At 41.9% G+C, this 22,434-nt stretch overlaps 1 protein-coding gene across 1 annotated transcript in view; it reads left to right on the forward strand.

The window, feature by feature from the left end:
- cadps2 (Ca++-dependent secretion activator 2) overlaps positions 1–22,434 on the forward strand; it is a 145,385-nt gene that overhangs the window by 25,487 nt on the left and 97,464 nt on the right. Inside the window, exon 2 of the mRNA XM_041037942.1 lies at positions 2,117–2,230. Within this exon, the coding sequence (XP_040893876.1) occupies positions 2,117–2,230 (114 nt within the window). The remainder of the gene's footprint in view (positions 1–2,116; positions 2,231–22,434) is intronic.

Raw genomic sequence — 22,434 nt, forward strand, 5'->3', positions numbered from 1 at the left:
ATTGTTGGTCTTTTTCAATCCCACGTGTGCGCGTTTACTACTAAGTTGTGAAGCAGATAATATTCACCTTCTCATGGCGGTTTCTTTTGATGCGTCCTAACATGTTTGGGTTATCCGCCTTTCTCCACGCTGCTTTTCATTTCAGCTTTAAACACTAATAGTTTGTCACTACTCAGATACTGAATCTGATCTTACTTTATATCTGAGGCCTTAGATGACTTCATAACACTATAGCATGGATTCGTTTTTTTAATTTCCATGAAAAGCATCAGTTTCTCAGTTCTGTCTGCAGGTTTTTATCTCAGCACAGCGTGACATCAGATCCACGCTCATGTTTTAATGCTTTAGTCAGTGCAGACAGCTGCACATTAAAATTCTACATACACTGGTGTCTGAAATGCAGCACTTCACAGTGCAGTATAGAGCTGTGCAGCATTTGGGCGAGCGATGAATAATAAACATGATTATTTCAGGCTTATAATAAATTCATGACAGTTCAGGTTTGCAGTTCTGTCTCTAACTTCATGTCTCCCCCCCCCCCCCCCCCCCCCGCGCTCCCCCAAACATGAGAGGACAAACAAGAGTCTTCAGCGTGACCACGTCCTCTGAGCGACAGGCTGCTGCTGGTGGCGTGCTGGTCCTGCATTTCCCTCCACCGCCGCCCTTCAGCAGGGGTTTCCTTTTCTCTAATGAACTGTGTTTCACATTTTCAACCTGTTAGACGCAGGTTGAGTCATTCTGAATGTGAGCGGTCACAACCTGCTGCTTTTCATAAATTCGCCCTCCTCCTCCTCCTCCTGCGGTAAAAGGCGAACCACAGTGTCTCCATTTAGACACAGAGAACGTGAAGAAGCCCACACAAAAAGCTGTCGGCATGAGATAAGTCGCTGCCCACTTTGTGTTGCTGGAATTGGCACTTTGACTTTCAGAATGTATCTGTTGCTGGCAGCGTTGCAACAAGCGGAAGAATAATGGTTTAATTTCCCCCCGCCCCGACGCCGCCGTCCTGCTGACGCCTCATACATATGCAGCTTATTGAGCAGCACTTTCTGGTGACTCTGTCGCTCATGAAAACTTAAAATCCTCATACAGCACAATATGTCGGCTGTGGTTCACCGGGCAGAAATTACCAGGACCGGTGACATTCAGGGGAGAGAATTTCCTCCTCTGGCCTGACTGCACGGCTCTCCTGAGAATTGCTCCTCTGAAAAGTGTTATTGTTGGGAAATATTTATTTCAGCAAAAAAACTAGATATTTGAAAATAGTTTCATAGCGGAGGCATGAAGAGACGGATTGGTACAGTGTAGATGAACAGGTGGGCGAGTATCAGTGTTCACATACCTGCCTGCGTACCTGTCGTGTCTGATTTACTGAGGATAATAAAGTGTATATATCCCCTGTCTGTGCATTTGCAAAGTTGACATGTCCCTTTGACAGAATGACCACAATTCTAAGAATAAGACCCAGAGAGATCACAGAGGACAAATCAGCAGAGTCTCAGAGTCTGCTGACCTCACTGAACACCCTGATATATCGCCCCCTTTGGTCACTGGCTTCATTGCGTCTCACCAGTTTCCTCCACCAGTGCTGTGAAGGAACGCAGGTTATCCTAGAAATGAGCTGAATCTAATAGTCTGACTGGGAGGAAGGAAATCCGTGTAAAACCAAGCTAAGACTGACCTGAGGACTCTGAGAAGGATCAGCAGTGAAGTAAAATAACCCCAGTTTGTGGTTAATGAGTTAAAACCTTTTGAAGCCTCTCCATCCATCTCCACACGTCTGAACTGTTTTTTTTTTTTTTTCAGCTTCACGATGACAGATTTGTCTTCCTCTGTTGTTTTTGGCGAACTCAGTTTCCTAATGAAAGACATTTGTTTGATAATGAGACTCTTCTCTTCTCTGTAATGATGATGTCACACTTTAACAATGAGTCTAATCTTGTACTTTTGTTCTGTCTCTCATCCATCCTGCCTTCCTCTCATCCTCTGCTCTTCCTCTCCATCTGTTTCTCATTGATCACCCTCTCCTGTGCCAACATCTCTCCTCTCATTTCTCCTCCAAACTCTCTCTCTCTGTGCTTTCCCTCGTTTTTCTCCTCCGTCCTCCTCCTCTCAGGTGAACAAGCAGCAGCTGCAGGCGGTGAAGGAGCGTTTTCAGGCCTTCCTCAACGGGGAAACGCAGATCATGGCGGATGAAGCTTTCTGCAATGCTGTGAGGAGCTACTATGAGGCAAGATGACTTCATCTCTACTCTGTGCTTTTCCTGGGAAAATCTAAAAAGGCTTTTTTGGCTTTAACGTCTGAGGGGGATCCAGGTGTCCTCCGGAGGCGGAGTTGAGTTAGGGCTCTCAGCTCTGGCTGGGGATGTGATGGCATTTGATGCCGTAAAATTGTAATCGCATTGGCCTCTGCAATGGCGTGAAATGAAAATACACTTAACACTGTGAACGCTATAAACAGGAGCAGGTTGTTTGGTAAAAGATCAGGTTAATTACTTAGACTGCAGTGTTTGAGTGCGTGTGTCTCGTAGGAGTCACACATCTGTGCATGTTTCAGTACCAAAGAATGTAAAATACTTGCTTCTGAGGCAGCGAGTTTCCTCATTTTCAGTTTCTAAACTTTACAGATTTATACCCACCAAGTGGTTTTCTCCAGCTAATGTTAGCATAGCAAGCTGTGAGGACAGTAGCTACAGGAGCTGCTGCAGCACGGTTTGTGTCTCTGCCTCTGTTTGACTGGCAGGAGGGCAGCAGTGCTGCTCGGCTGTGTTGACAGAGCCTTTGGAAAAACACAGCGTTCTCTGTAATGTAATCTACACCTGGTATTGCCGTGTTCCCTGTGAACTACAACTTGAAGAGATTTGGAGAAGCTCTTAGAAAAGACAGTTCTTTCACTTTATCTGTTTATTTACCAAAGGTTAGAATCTTCTGGAATCTCATGATTGGATCCACAACAAATATTTTCAACAAGGATCCTTCAAATTAAGAGTATTTCACATAAAACACTGTCCACGAATATAACATCAAATTTCAAACAGAAACCTTGAAAATTTAAGAACACAAATACATTAAAACATAATAATGTTGAAAGAAGAAAAATATATGTAACTGGCAACTTGCAAAATAAAAATAAGCCTGTGGGAATTTGAACATTGCATTGATTTTCAGTTGTTTTAAAAAAAAAAAAAAAAAAAAGACTGACTTCAGTGTCAACATGCTGAACTGAATCAAAAAGGTATTTTCAGAATAAATCTTTTCATTTGCGAGCTGCAGTTACTTGTTACTCATCATTACTTACACACTGATAAGCCAAAATCATGCCGTGTAGCTGGCCAGGCTGGTGCGTTGGTCGGGCTCCGCTCACCAACTTCAAACGATCACACAAGTGGGAAGCAAACAGCCAACAAAACATTGTCAGACTTTTCCTTTAATCATCTCCAGACAAACACACTGAGACATCAGGATGTTGTTTGGAGGCTGTCCTCTGTTCAGTTGTGGTCTTTTTGGGGGGGGTCCTGCCTCCGTCCTCCTCCACACCTCTGATGACGGAGTGGTTGTTGAGCTCTTATGGCACAGAGTAATTAAATTTATCACCAGCGTCAGACTGAAACAGATTAGAAAATCGATCCAACAGCACTTTTCTGTTTGTGAGGGACTTTTTCTTTCTTCTCTGTGCCACCAATCCTCAAACCAAAGCTTTTTAATTCCCCCCCACCCCCACCCACACACATTTCACCACTCACTTTCTGTCTGAGACATTACTGAAAACACTTCACCTCCTTATACACCCAGTACAACCATCCACTTGTGTTTTTGGAGCTGAAGAGCCACTGGAGCTGTTTGCATCACGTCATCTTTGAGTGAAAGCCGCTGACAGAAACACACAGTCATTTTACCTGGATTTCATATTTCACTGACATTTTCTTTGCAGCCTTTTTTGGAATTTTTCCTATAATTTGCTCAGTGTTTGGACGTAAATCTGTCCTCTGAGTCTTTCAGAGACACTGTGACAAACCCTCCCCTGTCGGCTCGTGTTTTCGTCTCCCCCCCTGTTGGAGGAGGACAGCTGTGAGCAGAGATTGCAGTGAATTTCCTCACTTTTTATTCCATTTTTACACTCTGTCTCCCTGTTATCTGTCGGTCCTCTGCCTCCGTCTCTCCCTCATCTTCTCCCCTCATCTTTGTCTTCCCCTCGTCTTCTGGAACGCCTGTAATCTGGTATGAGATGGAGATCTTATCGGGAATTTGCCGCTCGTCAGCTTAATTGCCAGCAAGTGTGAGACGAGAGGATCTCAGTGAAACTCTCAATCACAGCACAGTTGGTGTTGCTGCAGAGGAGCCGACAGGCCAAATGATCGTCCTCCTCAGTGGACATCATCGTCCTCATGAGATCAAGCACGAAACACTCAGTGTTACAGTGTCCTCCTGAGACACTGTCAGAGTCCGTGCTGGTGCTCGTGCTGTGTACCATGTTTTTCTGCAGTCAGAGCATCATAAAGAGAATCACAAATATAATGACAACAGCTGGGATTTATGGTGTTTTTCATTCATCGTGTAAAGTTACGGCAGATGTTCCACACGAGGAAAGAGCAGTTTTCACCGCAGAGAAACATGAGATGATCTATTTTCAGCTTTTCTCCGAACGTCGTTCCTCGTAGACATGTTGACTGTGAGCGTGTGAGCAGACACAAACACGGAAAGGTCGTTAAAACAACTAAAGCGTAATTATGAAAATAAGCTAAGAATGTGTGCCTTGGTCCTGGGTTGTAGCTCAGTGTGTTTGGAGGTAAATGCGGTGACGTGTTAAAGGGAAGAAGGAACTGTGCGTATCCACGGCCTGATATATCTCACTCCTCTGAGCCATAGAGCTCCATTGTTTCCAGAAGCTATTAGAAACACATCAGTGAGCCACACTGTTACACTGGCTGACATGTTCCTTCATCACCATGAACACACACACACACTGCAGTTTATTTTGACTCAGTCCCACACACGCCGTCCTGCTGTCAGAAGCACTCACTAAACCGTCAAATGTGGATTAATCCACCGCTGGAAAAAAAGTCCCCAACAATCGCACTACTTCCTCCTGATTGAGCACAGCTCGCTAAAAACTACAGTATCCAGCTGTTTTAAGAAATTACTGAGGCTTTTAAAAATAAAAAAAGAAACTATATTTGTCCTGTTTTGGGCTTGGAGCTGAGAGCCGAAGACAGCGTACAGAGACAGACTAATACATTGTTGGTTTTGGTCTTTTCGCTGGGTGTGTCAGGGTTAGGGTTAGCCTCATCAGCCTGTTCGTCCTGCAGCCATCACAAACACTGTGGCAGAGCTTTTATTTTGAAGCTCAGGCCACACACAGTAAACACATACTTTATTTATATTACAGGTGAGCGATGGGGAGAAAATCGGATTTCCTGTAAACATGCAGACGATCTCGAGCCGTGCTGACACGTTCCTCACTCCATCATCTACATATCTTCTTCTCTGAGATTAAATGTCGCCTGCAGGTAGCAGGACTGTACGAATTTGCAGTGCGGCACCACGCAAAGGTGGGCAGACGAGCAGACGGTGCTTGCAGTAGTGATGCCGATGAAATCTTCTATCCCAGTGTGTCATATAGAAATATCAACACGGTGATACTGTAAATTTTCTGGAAATTGAAATGAGAAGCTGTTTATAGATAAAAATGACCAGATGGAATGACTGTTTTGATGTTTTTAGATGGGATACAGATGCAGAGCTTATAGGTAAATAAATCTTTTTTTTTATCGTATATGGTGAACTGTCATGTGAACCAGCGGAACGTCATACTGTAACAGGCTGTGGGAAGAAGCCCCACCAAAAGAAATCCACCACCATGAGCAGGCACAGAGAGGACAGGCGGAGTGATGTGTAGATGGAGGCGAATCATGATCAGCAGAGGAGGAAACCCGACAGGAAGTGGGACAGGATTTCACAGCTTTCATCCATCAGCTGTACTGCTCATCCTTTAAAAACAAGTCCACTTCGGACTGTGGGAGGGAGCCGGATCACCTGTCCCTGCTCAGGGAGAACATGTAAACACAGACCGGCCCCAGCTGTACGGCTGGCTTGAACCCACTGCACCGCCGTGCTGTGCCCACACCCGCATCGAAAAATGTTTTCTTTCAGTGGAACAGTTTAGCGCCTCCTTTAACTGGCTATATGGTTTTGATTGCGTGAGGTGAAACACTTGAGATCTGAAACTGAAGTTTCATTCAGTCTGGACACAGCTGATAACAAGGTGCTGCTGCTGACACACTGCAAACAGACTGTGGGTGGAGGCAGAAAGTAACTGGAGCATTTCATGCAGAGGAACTTAGCTTTGTAATCACCAGTAACCTGCAGATACTAAAGACTCATTTCAATCATAGATCCAAACATGAACACAGCACTTACGACTTTCTTCAAGGTGGGTGTGGGGGGGGGGGGGGGCTATAAGTCGTAGAGTCTGGCTCCATTGGCTCCACCCTCCACTGAGCTCTCAGGAACAATTAAAGCATCCGGGAGCCTAAATAAAGAGCAAAGCATCCAATGAGACATGGTTGTGTGAGCTGATGTGACTCTTATGTGGGTTTTTGGACCTTCCCTGACACCGGCCTTTACTCTGTGTGTTGTTGTTGTCCTCCTTGTGTTTGTTGTGTTAGTCACGCTGAAAGATGACGGTATCTGTCAGCTTGTCTGTCCTGCTCTTTGGTCCAGAGTGAGACTTGTCAACACCTCCTGACCTTTCTGACAGCGACTGCCGTGGATGTTCATGCTCATCAGAGGAACATGAATTGATGAGGTGTTATTACCGGGGTGTCCTGCAGTCCTGCCGGCTGCTCCTGTCATCTGTCTCATACTGCAGCACATGTCCTCCTCTCTGTCCATCACACTCATTAATTATCGCCTGTAAGCTGTTGTGTTGGACACCATCACTGTTCTGCTGCTATTTCTCTAATTAGCATCTTGTCCGTACTTCAGCCCTTCGGCGCTGCGGCGTGATGAGGCACAGACTCTGCTGAAATCTGAAATTTGGATTCTTTTTCATTCCCTGTCAGCAGCGTGTGACCAGTTTGTCTGACGCAGAGCTGATCGCTGTTTTTTTAGAGAAAATCAACTCTGTCCACTTTTATGAAGAATATAATGGATGCTTTTTTTTTTTATTATAAAGATGGCAATTTGCAGAGGACAGGAGATGAAGATCACATAATTCACTTTTTGCCAGTCTAATAATTAGTCCTGAAGTTTCCATCCATATTTAGTGTGTTGGAAAACTTTTCTGTGCTGAAATGTCATTCAGCCGGAGACTGAGAGTTTACGACATGTTTTTTGGCTCTTACCACTAAATCCAAATCTGTACACACAGTGAAAGAAGAACCGAGGGAGTAGAGACAGAAGCATTGGCTCAAACCTAAAGCTGCAGCCTCCTATAATGAGCTGTCCCGGACGTTCGGGATCATTTTTAACTGTCTAGTGTTCCCAGTGTTAAATATTATGACCAGTTAATAACCTGTTGAAGCTTTTCCTCGGGACAGATTTTCATCTCGACTTTAATGTCTTTTAAAATGACTAGAAGTTTGAGTTTTTTCCTGTGAGCTGTAAGAAATCGCATGGACACTCCACGTTCTCAGAAATTAATGAGTTGTGTTGTATTTTAGTTTCCAGCGACTGTTTTATGCATTTATACATGTTCAGGAGCTACTGGTGATACATCGTCATGTAGAGAGGAACTCACCACACTCGGTTTGCTTTCTGTCTTTGAATCATCACACTGATAGAGGTGCAGCTCTTGATGAAACCTCTGTGTAAATGGTTGTTTCTCTTTGATGTTTATTTGTTAACATTAATAAGCTACAGCTCGCTGACAGCTGTTGTCTTTAAAAAAAAACAAAAAAACTGAGCTTTGCACAGGTTAATTCACCTGTCAGTCCTTTATCAGGTATAATTGTGGCTGAGTTGTTGGGTCACATCTGTGCGGTGACACTGAGGCAGGACGGTCGTCTCTGCTCTTATTGTTGTGAGCAGCTTATTTTCTCCTGAACGCGGCTCTGTAGGAGATAATCTCCTGTTCACCCGAATGACAGTCTGATGATGAAATGGCGGTTTATTGGCCGTTCTCTCCAGACGTGTTTATCGACCTGCTCTGACCACTTCAGGATGTCTTTAGGTATTTCGTTTCTTCACAGCAGACAGGTGTGTTTGTGTGGCTCAGCGGAGAAAATGGGAAATGAAACCCTCATCCGTCAGTCGCCCCCTCTGAGAGCCGAAGTGGTCTTAATTGCCTCTGCCTCGCACTTTGCAGTGTGAAGTCGTAATGTGACTGATCACAGATACAGAGGGGGGGATTTAGTTTGATGCTGCTCACTGGAAGAAAAACCTTCACAGCTGTTTTTTTTTTTCATGTGGAGTTACTGTGTAACAAGCCTCACATGTGTTAACACAAAGAACCACAGCTGCTTTTTATTTCTGATAGAAAATCATGCAAGTTTGTCCCCAATGATGTGATTAGTGGGAGGATTGGATTGTGACAAATTTAGGGAATCGTATGAATCGTCATTTTATATTTTCACAATTGATATACACAGGTAGTTTGTTTTTTGTGTGTGTGGACCATAGTGTACTACTGCAGACTTGAAACTTGAAGGTAGAAAAAAGTCTTTTAGTACTGCAGTCAAGTCATGTTGACATTCATTCATCGCAGAGGGCTTTATCATCTGTTGAATATATCAGACTTTCTTTCCTTAGACCCTTGATTTAGGAAAAAAATAAAATAAAATCCCCAAATCTCTTCTAATGGTAAAAAGAGAATAATCTGAGGGAGAGGAAGAGAGGAAGGATCCCTGACATAAATAAAGAGTAGATTAATTAAAATGCAGTTTATAGCATGAATGGATTCACAAAACTGGAGCGTCAAAATGACGAGTCTGCGTCGCCGTGGAGAAAAGGACCTAAACCTGTTGTAGATTTCAGATCAGTGAGACACGTCACTTGTCTCAGATTGTGGCAGTTTATGAAGGACACATTTCTATGCAGCAGCTGCAGCCGTGTGACCTGTAATTTAGTGCTTTAAAGCAGCTGGAGTCCAGAGCTTCAGGTGTGGTGACATTTCTGCAGCCCAACAGGAAGCTGCTGCTCAGAGGCTGCACGTGCCTCCAGCTCAGAGATTTTTCTATTATTTACCAAAGTATTTCGCAGATTCTGTCTGGGCCTGACCCCAGATCAGCCCGGTGGAGCTCAGTATTAAACTGCTCTCAGTACAGACTGGTCTCTCATTCTGAGGTCTACACTAATCACAGCTTTAATCTGTGTTGGGAACAGCAAGGTAATCAAAGACAGATAACAGGGTCAAAACCAAGTCAAAAGTCGACATCATAGCAGGGTCATCAGTCTGCAGGAAAATAAGTCCGATCAATGTCTGTGTTCTCAGAAAAATCAGTATTTTTTGACTCACAAATCTTAGATCAGTGATTCTCAGTCTGAGTCCGGGACCTTTATCAGTTCACAAGATATATTTTCCTAATTTTAATAGTTTTTATTAATGATTTAAGACGACATTTCCACAACTAATTATCAGGATTACATTTTTAGCGAGTGATGAATATTTCTTAATGATTACATGTTGTAAAGATCAGTTGAATTGGTGCAAATAAGTTAGTCCAACTTTTTTTTTTTATACATATTGGCTTAGTTTGCAATCACACACACACATACACACACACACACTGATCCTGCTTTCAGCTGCTCATCATTCCTCCGATCTGTTTGGAATCAGCAGAAAATCTCTTCAAATCCTTCACGGAAAACGGGAAAAAAAAATCTATTAAAAACAGACACGTGCACTGATTTATCGATGGTATGAGAGAACAGAAACTCCAGTAAAAGACAGAAGCATATTTGCTGTTTTAATCTTTAGTTTATCGTCTTTTCCCAATGCTGGACACCAGGCATGTGATATAAACATGTAGTCAAGAAGAAGAATAGTGTAGAGGCCGTAGCACTGCTCAAATGAAAATATGAAACTAACAGAAATGTCATATTTTTTCATTTCCTCATCATTTTCCACATTTGAGGTTTTTTTTATTCCATAAACTTGTGTCTTCTCCTGCAGTGGTTTAATTGCAGCAGCTCCTTAGATTCTCACAGAAACCACTTTTACCACTTTCTGGGGGAAATTTAGTTGAAATTGCGGCTACGTTCAGATGGAAACCTGGATAATGAAACTCATTACTCCCCTCAGATGTCTCACATTTCTGCCCTTTGAGTCCAGAGGAGGCTTTTAATGTGAATTGTTTGTGCAGGAAGTGTTGACCGATGCGAGTTCAGAACTAAAGGCCTAATGTTTCTAATGTTAAGCCTGTTTTAAATAACAACCACGGTCTCAGTTCATTTTAGGTAAATCAAAGCTCTGGTCAGATTTATTTTTATCAATGTTAATTAACGACATACAAGAATTTGCGGCGACAATAAACTGTGAGCTCTGGAAACAGCGACGCTGCTGTTGTGAACCTTTTCTGTCATTATTTTCGTGTCTTCATGTAAATATCACACAAACCACAGCCGAGCATCTGATCATTGTGTGTTTGAGTTCACCCTCCAAACACACACACACACACACACCTGTCAGAGATGTGCAGAGAGGGCTGTGAACACATCAGGAGCTCCGTCACTCTGCCTCCAGGCTGGTTAATGCATGTATTCCTCAGTGTGTGAGTGGGAGGCCTGTATCTGTCTGCGTCTGTTTGCTTTGATACAAGTTTCACATGGAAGCCTGCTAATGCAGCATGAAAGTGGATTTACACTCCGCTGAGGGGGAGTGTGTAAGCGTTTGAAGTGTGTGTGTGTGCGCAGGCACTTTGTCTTTCTCATATATGAACATACAGTTCTGCTTTTCAGTGTTTATTTAATAATTTCTTCACCCATTCAAGTTTTCTTCTTTCTTGCTGAGGATGCACAGCTTCACAGAGGAATCCAGGGGCTTGTTGTCATGTGGTCTGACCTGACCTTCAGACTGAAGCCCGGTCCCACAGCAGGCGCAAAGCATCAGAGCTGTCATTAACTGGCAGATCAGATCCTCCTGTCTGTCCAGACCGTTGTTATTGTTTGTTGTTTGTGTTGTTTAGCTGGTTAAGAAAATTTTAAAAGTTTTTCTTCTTTTTAACAGTAGCAGCGAATCAAGAACTTGACCAGATCTTCCTGTTTTTTTTATCTCTTTTACATCTGTGTTTCACTGGTCGGGGTAGCGTGGTCTAATATCATTATTCTGTTATTTACATACATGTAAATCAATATAGCAAGTATTAAATTATGATGACATTGATTATATGAAATATGTCACCAATCCCCAGGGGAAATTATACCTTTGGATTAGACAGAGTTATGATATAAAGTGAAATTGTGTTTTTAATATGCTGATTGGTGCAGTGTTACGTCAGGGGCTCAGATTTCTGCTGCACGTTTCTATTCGAGGAAATCTTGAAGCTCATATGTTCTTCTGATCTTCTGATTCATCGTATATTTAACAAACTGCATCGTATATTTAACAAACTGCACATGATTCACACACGTTTACAGTGATCAGACATCACATCCTGATAAACGGCACGTGTGAACTGTTTGTCGTGAGTTCCTGGTCCTGTTAGTGTTCAGAGAACATGCAGAGTCCTGATTACAGACAGATGATGAAAAGATCTGATCCGCTATGAGATCGAGCAGCAGGTTGACGTGTGATGAAGCTCAAACCTCCTTCCCCTCTGATGAGTTCCTGATCAGTGGGAGGTGACGATGACTCAGCGCCGTCTCTTCTGTGAAGTCGAGCGACCTGTTAGTCTGTCACTTTAAAGGACTGCTGGCATTTCGTGCCGTCCTCTAACTGCAGGTCCTCATTATGTCCCTGAGGACACGTTACGGAAACATCCCCCAGCTGCCACATCCAAACCAGCTTCATTAAAGGAGCGTGAAATTTCGGAAAGTTACGAATAAAAAACGTGTGATAATGCATGAAACATCCCGTCGGTATGGTTCTCATCTCTGGGACACTGCTGTTCTCCTCTCTCAGTTTATACTCAGATGTTTTCTGTGTGAAAACCTGTGGACATGTGGGTAAAAAAAACTGCATCAAGCGTTTTTGTTCATAAAGCTGTGTAAATGCATCTCCACACACTCGTACAGTTGTTAACCACTTTTTACACATGTACCTGTGTGATACAGCACCGGTGCTCTTTTCATTATAACTCTGAGCTTCTGGTTTTGTCAGACGTTTGCTCTGATGAAGGTCTGATGACTGAAAGCGTCATTATTAAATTCCTGCACTGTGAAATGGGAGCAGCTCAGACTGAGGTGAGACGGGACTCAGGGGGGGAGGTGCTGTGATTCTAACGTTACCTGTGCTGCTCGTGAAGACTGGCCGATAAAACCATCTTCATAATGAATCTTTTGGCTTGTCCTGCAGAATGTCCACGGGGCCCAAGACTTAGATCATATAAATGAATAGTGATAATGTTTGTGTGATGAAATGAAATAATATTCCCATTGTATAACTTAGATCCTTACTGAGGCAGTGTAGTCACTTCTTTATCCTACTGATGTACAAAAACAAAAACGTCTGTATACGTAATATAAATAAATATATAGTTATTAGTATGAAAGATGAATCCAACAAATATAAATAAAACACAGTAAAGCCGTTATTTTTATCTGTTGGTGCTGGAACTGTGTAAATTTCTGTGTTAATGCCCATAATCAGTGAATGACAATGTTTGTCAGCTGCTTTGGATAAAAGCTGAAATGTATAATTACTTTTAGTCTCTTTGACTAATCTTTATTCCTTCACCATAGCAACAGATGAAAAGCTGTTTTCCTTTCTTTCCTCCAAATCCACGCCGGCTTTATGAAAGGACCAGGAAACTTTAGGAACTCCAGTCTTTTTACTCTCAGTGTGATTTGATTATCACCACAGGTACTGTACATGATCGCTGCTGTTCAGCTGCTCTTTCTGTTCATTCAGCTCGTTGATCCAATTTGGTCCATTCTCAGTCCCCATGGAGACCAAACAGTTTCTCTTTTTCTACCACTCTAAAGACATTTTTCTTTTTTTTCTTTTTTTTTTTTTAAAGTCAGTCAGGAATAATTTTGATTCTTTTTCATTCTCCCGATCATTTGACTTTTTCTCTGTTACTCTAAAACTCCTGTAACAGCACAAAGCAATTCACAGACAAAGTGTCATCTGTGCATTTAAAGCTGCTATGACACACACACACATATATACACACACAGTGGATTACATGACTGCATGCATCTGAGAATGATCACTTGATGGGGGGATGAACCACGATTATTTCCCCTCAGCTGTGGGGAGGTTTAGAGCCTCTGTATCCGACCTGCAGCTTTACCATGTTGGTTCCTTTTTCACTGCTCTCGTAGCGGCGTCGTTTTCGGCCACAGCTGGAAACTGTCCTCAACAAAAGGTGCTCTGAAAACCCACTGAACACCACCTGCTCAGCAGCAAACAGCAGACCAACACAGTCAGTGGACACAAACTCCACATGAATGAATCTGCTGCTCTGTATCTGCCGGATGTGTTAATGTGATGTTTGCCATATCAGCTTTAAGCTGCAAAATGCAGGTTCTGGAAATTAAGCTTGCGATGACATGAGGACCACTCTGGCCACTATAACAGCAACTGTAAATTTGTTTTTACAACAGCTGGATAGAAACTGATGAAACACTCTTTACATGATCTGAACTTCATTTCTCTTTGAAGAAAATTACTCAATTTTTTTTTTTAAATTGAAAACGAGAACAGAAGAGTTTTACGTGAAAGGATAAACTTCAGACTGTCCAGTTATTTTCCATCAAACTTTCTACTTTTTCTTTATGTTTGCATCACACATCGCCTGGCTTTGACCTTTTTCCTCTGAATTTGTTTCCCCTTGTTGTCAGGATGAACAGAATGTTTTTCCTCTGAAGTGATGTTCGCTGTGTGATCTGAACACCATCAAAGGAAACACGGGCTGTTTAACTTTAAAGCTGCTCACAGGAAAGTTTAAAGGGCTCAAAGTTTTTCTTTTAAGAAGAAAATAGTTGATTATTGTTGAATTTAGTTGGTTATTTTAAAATGTCTTAGGTACCAGAACATTTAAACACTTTAACTGCACATCCTGTCCAGCATCTCTCTGTTTGCACGTCTTTTCTGTGGATTCCTGTGGAAACTTCCTTCATCCAAAACCCAAGTTTCATTTTGTTCCCACAGTCGTTTTCACTCAGCGACACTAATGATACAAAACACAAATGGAGTCTGGATCAGACAGAAGCTGCAAATCATTCCTGGTGTTTCATATCCAGACGTGGACAAAATTGTTGGTACCCCTCTTTTAATGAAAGAAAAACCCGCAATGGTCATTGAAATAACTTGAAACTGACAAAAGTAATAATAAATAAAAATTTACTGAAAATGAACCAATGTAATGCAGACATTGTTTTTGTGTTGTTGTTCAACATAATAATTTTAAAAAACAAACTAATGAAACAGGCCTGGACAAAAATGATGGTACCCTTAACTTAATTTTTTATTGCACAACCTTTTGAGGCAATCACTGCAATCAAACGATTTCTGTAACTGTCAGTGAGACTTCTGCACCTGTCAACAGGTATTTTGGCCCATTCTTCATGAGCAAACTGCTCCAATTGTCTCCGGTTTGAAGGGTGCTTTCTCCAGATGGCATGTTTCAGCTCCTTCCACAGATGTTCAACAGGGCTCATAGAAGACCACTTCAGAACAGTCCAATGTTTTGCTCTTAGCCATTCTTGTGTGTTTCTAGCGTTTTTAGCTGTGTGTTTTGGGTCATTATCCTGTTGGAGGACCCATGACCTGCGACTGAGACCAAGCTTTCTGACACTAGGCAGCACATTTCGCTCCAGAATGCCTTGATATTCTTGAGATTTCATTGTACCCTGCACAGATTCAAGACACCCTGTGCCAGATGCAGCAAAGCAGCCCCAGAACATAACCGAGCCTCCTCCATGTTTCACAGTAGGGACAGTGCTCTTTTCTTGGTATGATTCATTTTTGCGTCTGTGAACATAGAGCTGATGTGCCTTGCAAAAAAGCTCCAGTTTTGTCTCACCTGTCTCTCAGAAGCTTTGTGGTTTGTCAATATGCATTGTGGCAAATTCCAGTCTCACTTTTTTGTGATGTGCTTTCAGCAGTGGTGTCCTCCTCTGTCGTCTCCCATGAAGTCCACTTTGACTCAAACAGCGACGGATGGTGCGATCTGACACTGATGTACTTTGACCTTCTAGTTCACCTTTAATGTCTTTGGAAGTTGTTCTGGACTCTTTAGTTACCATTCGAATTATCCGTCTCTTCAATTGGTCATTAATTTTCCTCTTGCGGCCACGTCCAGGGAGGTTGGCTACAGTCCCGTGGACCTTAAACTTCTGAATAATATGTGCAACTGTGGTCACAGGAACATCAAGCTGCTTGGAGATGGTCTTATAGCCTTTACCTTTAACATGCTTGTCTATGATTTTCTTTCTTATGTCTTGAGACAACTCTCTCTTTCGCTTTCTGTGGTCCATGTTCTGTGTGGTACACACCATGTCACCAAACAGCACTGTGACCACTACTGTGGTGCTAATTAGAGGACACACCTTACTTTGACATGTACCTATGGTCAAATTATTTTCAATCTTTTCTCAGGGTACCATCATTTTTGTCCAGGCCTGTTTCATTAGTTTGTTTTTTTAAATTATTATGTTGAACAACAACACAAAAACAATGTCTGCATTACATTGGTTCATTTTCAGTAAATTTTTATTTATTGTTACTTTTGTCAGTTTCAAGTTATTTCAATGACCATTGTGGGTTTTTCTTTCATTAAAAGAGGGGTACCAACAATTTTGTCCACGTCTGTATAACTGTGCTCTCAGTTTTTTTTCCACAGTTTCTGCTGTTGACTGATTTGTTTCTCTCATGTTTAATATAAGAGAATGGCTTCATGTGCTGATGTGTCTGAAAAAGTTTCCTTATTCGCTGCTTGTTGATCCTCGATGTCTGAAATGTCTCCGTATCTTTTCATAGACTCACGTCCACGGTTTTGTCTTCACTCACTGTGGTCTGTGGAAGATCTGCAGGGACTTTCTTTGGACAGATGTTGGTTTGAGTGATGAAGCAAAAACATTTATCACGTCATTTCTTGGCTGAGAGGATCAGTGTGCTGCACACAGCTGCACAGTGAAATAAGATTCTACCCATTTGAAATGGTGAAAAAAGAAAAAAAAAAAAAGAAAAGAAAGAAAATCAATATGTGGTCCCCAGTGTAAAAATATTTTCAGTTTGTGATGAAACTGTGGTGGAACAAACAGTTTCAGTAATTAATGGGAAACACTGAGTGTGTACTGTCGTCGTTGGTGCAGGTTTTCAGCAGCATTGACAGTAAACGTCCCCGGTGTGGTTCATGTCCCAGTTCCTCTCAGGTTCTCTCACCTGGTGTGTGTCCATGTGCTGTGCATGTTTTTGGAGTGGTCAGTTTGATCGTGGCGGGCTGTGAAGTGATTGATTGTAATTTATCGCCAGTGAACTGAAGTTTCTTGTTTTCTCATCGAGGAATGCTTTTTGCTGTGAGCAGTATTTATATCGTTTATATCTGACTCACACACATATCAAACATCGCTTGATTTCCTGTTTCTCCTCCCCTTTTTTGTATTTAATTTTTATTTTCCTTGTTGTTCCTCGCCAGTTTGTTTTCGGGTTCACTGAGTTGAAGCTGTATATGAAGTCTCGCAGCGGGGGTTGGGGGGTGGTGGCGTTTCCTTCTCCGTCGGAGCGCTGGGTTAAAGTAACGCTTCCCCTCCGTGCCCTGATTTCCTGCTTCACTTGTCCGATCGGACACAAAGCAGGAGGATCAATCAGAACATTTCTCATCAAAAACTGAGCCGTCGCCTCAGAAACAGCCGTCAGCTGATAGCTACTGTGGTCTCTTAGTTCCCCTCACAGACTGATGACTTTCATAACTCCACTGCTTCACGGTGCATCTGTGACATCTGCAGTGTGAAAGGAGAAATTGGACTGGTGTTAAAAAGATTGTGCAGCTCTGCCCGAGGCAGAGGAGAAGCCCACACACTCGTTCCTTCAGTTTGGTCATCATCAGGTTTTTTTATTGAACATGAAGTAATTGGTTTTTAGAATAAACTCGGCTCAGCTGGTAGATGATCTGTGACAGGCTCCACAAAAAATCGCACAGGGCCTCGATAAAAACCACCACTGTGGGAGGCTCGAGTCGAGGTTTCTCTCTGTGAAGACACAACGAACTGAGCTCCCACATGTAGAACAGGCTCACAAAGTCTGGATCGGTACCTGCTTCATGAATAGAAAGAATATGAGGAGATAAAACACAACCAAGCAACACAACTCACATGTTAACGACACTTCTTACTCTGTGATCTGATGTTTTTCTCTCAGTAGTCATTTTCCCTTCAGTCACAGTCGAGCTGATAATAAAAATTGAATTGTTTAATTGTCTGAGCTTCATTTACATAATCAGCAGAACCTACACTGACATTCAGGCCGTCTTTATTTGATCTCTTTATCACAGTGTCAGGACTCGGAGTCAGGCACTGATGGCTTTTCTGTCTTCTGGAGACCCTGATGTTTGCCCTTGTCGTGGGCAGCGAGTTGCAGTGTACAGTTGCCGTGATTGGGCAATAAATCAGCGTTCGTTGTTTGTTATTTCTATCAGATCACTGTCAGTCAGTGTGACACAGAATCGTCAGTCTCAACTTTTCCAGCCATTTTAAATCAAATACCTGAAAGTGGCAGTGTTTCGGTGTCTGACCGCTTTCTGTTTGACCCGAGAAAATATTCAAAGTGATGGTGAATATCAGATAATTCGAGTGCTGCTGACTTCTCTGTGGTCAGAGACAGTAAACTCTTTCTACAGTCACAGTTGAACATAAAACTTTTTTTATGGTGACATATGAAGTGTTTTCCGGCTCTCCGGGCAGACTAACAGGCCGACGGAGACGTTTTGATATCGAGCTAAAACATGTTTTATGCATGAAGGAACATACGAGCAGTGATGATCCACAGCTCCTCACAGCTGATGGTGGAGCACTTCAAAGAAAGTTTGAATAATGCTGTGACAGGACACTTCCATCATAATGATAACCAAGCAGTCAGACTGATTTAAGACAAGAGTGCTGAGCTGATGAAGTGTGATGATCAGAAACAGAAGAACCAACCGATCTGTTGTGTTCAGGGAAGAATTCTTGTTTTATTCTCAACTGAAGCAAACAATGGCTTTTTTTTTAAATTTCAAAATAAGATCAAAATAATCTCCCCTTGTCTTTTTGACGAGTTTATTACTCGTTCACTTGTTTGCTTGTTAATACTCTTCACATCAGCACAACACAAGTCGTAATTTCAGCGTCTCTTTTTTCTTCTCATCTTAAAGTTTCTCTGAAAGATATTTGAGATTAATAATAATGATCCCAAAAAAAAAAAAAAAATCCCACTGTGGAAAGCTCACGTCAGTCAGAGTCATTTCAGATTTAATGGATGCAGATCTATAGAGGTGTAGCTTTTTGAACAGAGTTGTTCATCTTTGGTCCTGAATATTCACCTGAGGGATTTTCACTCTGATCCAAACCGTGAACGTGGCATACGACATGAGCTGGGAACCTTTTCTCATTGTAATTCACTATTTTCTCTCTTTTTTTTCTTCTTTTGTAAACTAAACAATCCGATTAATCAAAGAAATGTCAACAAATCAATCAATAATGAAATAAATGTATTACTTGCTGCTCTACATTTCATCATACATGTGTGTAAGTATGTCATTTTTGACATTCACTGCAGCAGCTGCAGTAAAACTTATAAAAGCTGCGTGACTTCTTCTTTCATGTGTGATTTTATTTTGAAAGGTCCAGTTTCCTCTGTGCTGTGGTGGACGGGTGTTCAGCTGAAATGTCTGGCTCTGTTTTGAGCGTGCTGCTGTTTTCATTCACTCAGACAGTTTTTCTTTCTCCTGTTTAGCAGCTGCACTGATGCTCAGAGGGCTGCAAACACTTGTCTTCTGTGTCTTTAATCTCCTGACTCACAGCCTGGCGCTCTGCTGGTGTGTAAATAATTTAGATGAAATTTTAAAGCCCCAATTAATTCGAGCGGCAGGGAGGGAGGAAGTCTCCTGCTGATCGATTCATTAGTAATAATGGTTGACATTTGTGTCGCCAGACAAAATGGAGGAGAGCCTATAGAATCCAGAGAGCAGAGGAGGAGGAGGAGGAGAGAGAAGAGGAAGGCTGCAGTTTGACTCACGACCAGGACTGAAACCGTCAGTCTTAGTGTTATAGCTCAGTATTATATATACTGCATGTATGTCAGTGTAGTGTATGTCTCTCACCAAATATTGGATGTTAGACTGGAGTCATAATAAAAATACTGATGTAATGAAACATTGGTCATTACTTCAGCATGATGGGGTTTTAAACGCCTGAGCTTCTTTAAACACAGAAAACAGGTCTTAGATAATAAGGATTTTATTTAAAAATATTTCTCACTGACAGTTGTGACTATGCAGTAAAATCCCTGTGGGCTTCATAGTGTCATTTATATTGCACATACCTTTATTAAGTAATTAAAGCCATCATTTCATAATGCTCATTGTATAAACATCAAAATCACGTTAAATCCATACTTTTAAGTTTAACATATCAGAATTAAACTATACGTTTTTCATCATACTAAAGATACATGTATGCCAACATGTATTTGTACATATTAAAAATATTTTGTACAAATATTTCTGCTTCATATTAAGTTTTTAATAAATGTGGAAAAATTATATTTGATCAAATATACTGCACATCGTAAACACAAGCATTCACTTCCTCCACTCACGCTCCACCTCAAAACAACCAAAGAAAAAAAACAAAAAAAACAACACACAACACAACAAAATTAAAAAAGTGCACTGAAAAACAACAACAAAAACCACAGGGCTGATAAAAGACGTGGTCACACTGTCAGCTTATAACAGGGTTTGTCTGATAATCAGTTTGTTCGTACGACTTCCTCGTCTGTCCACATTTTCATTTACTGATATCAAATGAGTGTCACTGTATCTGATCGAGTCTTTTCGATGTCAGATCTTAAATCGAACCACTTCAACCAGTAAATCAGACCACCAGGACCATCAAAACCAGTTTTTGTGGGGTTAGGGGGACACTCATACAGTCTGACGTTAGCACAGTGTATACTATGAGGTGGGGAGTCATCGATCCAGAGTCAGAGGCGGTCTGGACGGGGGGTCAGAACCTCCCATAGTCTGACAGGAGGCTCAGAGCCGCCAAGGAGTGTGTGTGACCTTTACACACACACACACACACACCCCTTTTCAACTGGAGTGGTATTTTATACATTTATTCTTGTCTACAGATCCCAGGTAAAGACCTAAGCCAACAATGAATGTTTCCTACTAACAAGTATTTTGTGTGTGTGTTTGTGGTGGTGTTTTTGTTGAAAGACTTAAATGTTCAGTAGGAGCCAATCAGCTTGGAGCTTAGAACCACAGTCAGGAAACATATTGAGACTGATGCATTGTTGATCAGACGGATCAAGCGGTATAGAAAACGGATGGATGGAAACATCATCCGTGTTCATCTGCATCCATTTCAGCTCCGACAGAAAACAATCAGACCAAATGAAAACAGTAATTACGCTGACACGGAAGAATAATCTCTGCCTGTTAATGAGCCTCCATTAGTCCGTCTTCACGTCGGTCACCCTTTTTTAAATAGTGACCATTTTACCATCTGCTAATAGCTGCGACAGGCAGATGTGTGAAAGGCAGCAATGTTCACAGGATGACAGGCGGATGAAGACGCAGCAGAAGATGATATTTCAGTTCAGTCAGTTGGATTTAATTCGACCCAAACTAGATAATTGTTATTTTTATGCTGTCTGACCATTAACTTCAATCAATTGGCATTCAAGAGCAAAAGCAGTGTCTAATTATATGACGGGAATGAAAACCAGCAGGCAGAAGGATTTAAACAATGAATAAAAACATTGACATAATATAAAAAACATTTTTGAGTTGAAATTTGAAACTGTCTGTTAAATCTCTGAGCTGTATCCTGATTCATCTTTGACCCAGTTTACTTTTTAGTTTACGATTTAGACAGTCACATTTTTGAGACAGTAACTTTCCAAATTAGTAGCTTAAATAATTCAGCAGCATTATAAAGTTGTCTTTATTTTGGAGAAACAGGCTCCATTGAAGAGAGATTGTAATTTCAGTGTATCGTGTATCAGTTGGTGCAGGTAGAGCATGTAACATTTAAGCTGGATTTCTATTTCTGCATTTAGACAACACATCGATGATGGAGATTCAACACCTGTGACTGTTGGGCTTGTGTTTCTGATGCAGGTTGAGTTTGCTCACAGTGAAGATATTACTGATGTTAAAGACAGTAACAGTACGAAGGATTATATACCAATACACCTCAGGCTGATTTAAATGATCAGAAAAAAACACTGAGATTCAGTTTGGATTCATCTGAGCTGGATTCATTTCAGTATCTCTAAGCCTGCGTTTGTCACTGAAGCTGTGTTAACAGGCGCTTATTGGCTCCCTGGTTATTCTTTTCAGTGGCTGTTAGTGGGATTAAAAGCTCTGTTGAGCCGATTGTTGAACAAATCTTCTTCCTGTCCCACCTGGATGGCTAAATAAACCTGAAACCCACCAGTCAGTAGGCAGCTTTATTACACAGTCGCTGCTTAATCCCCTTAGAAACTGTGGAATCTGTCTCCTTGTTTCGAGTGTCACCGTTTAAAAAGGTCGACTCTGTAGTTTTTGGTGTTCCTGCCTCCTCTCCTTCAGCGGGAGCTGTTTAATGTCCTTTTGTTCTGTGTGCTTCAGAGCAGTTTGTGTTGAGTGATGCAGAGAGGCAGATTAGCTGCTGTTAGCAGGCTCCTCTGGTGGCAGCTGCATCTGTCACCTCCCACTTCATCCACTCAGCGCTTGCCCATTTCCATTTATCACCGTAAAGAGGACTTTCTCTGCGTCACCCCCCCCCCCCCCCCCCCCCCCAGCAAGATTTATTTCAAATCTTGCTGCTGATTTCTTCGCCACCAACACATTTGTTTTCTCTGGTGTTTCTCTTTTATCTCCTTGTTGAGACTCTTCAGATTCAAGGGATTTCTGTTCCACGTCATTACTCTTGTAACTCCCCGACGGTTCCTCTCCATCTGCTGTTGGCTCACGCTCGGCAGGTCCATCAGTCTCATGAGGCGGCGTCGCCAACCCGCAGAACAGCCTTAAAGCTGAACTCGTGTGGTTCTGTCTGGACGTGCGTTTGGTGTTGTTTCAGCATTTTCAGCATCTTTTTTCTTCTTTTGCTCATCATCTTAGTTTAAAAATCCTGTCCTGACATG

This window comes from Toxotes jaculatrix, chromosome 5, assembly GCF_017976425.1.
Source record: "Toxotes jaculatrix isolate fToxJac2 chromosome 5, fToxJac2.pri, whole genome shotgun sequence".
Taxonomy (NCBI): Eukaryota; Metazoa; Chordata; class Actinopteri; family Toxotidae; genus Toxotes; species Toxotes jaculatrix.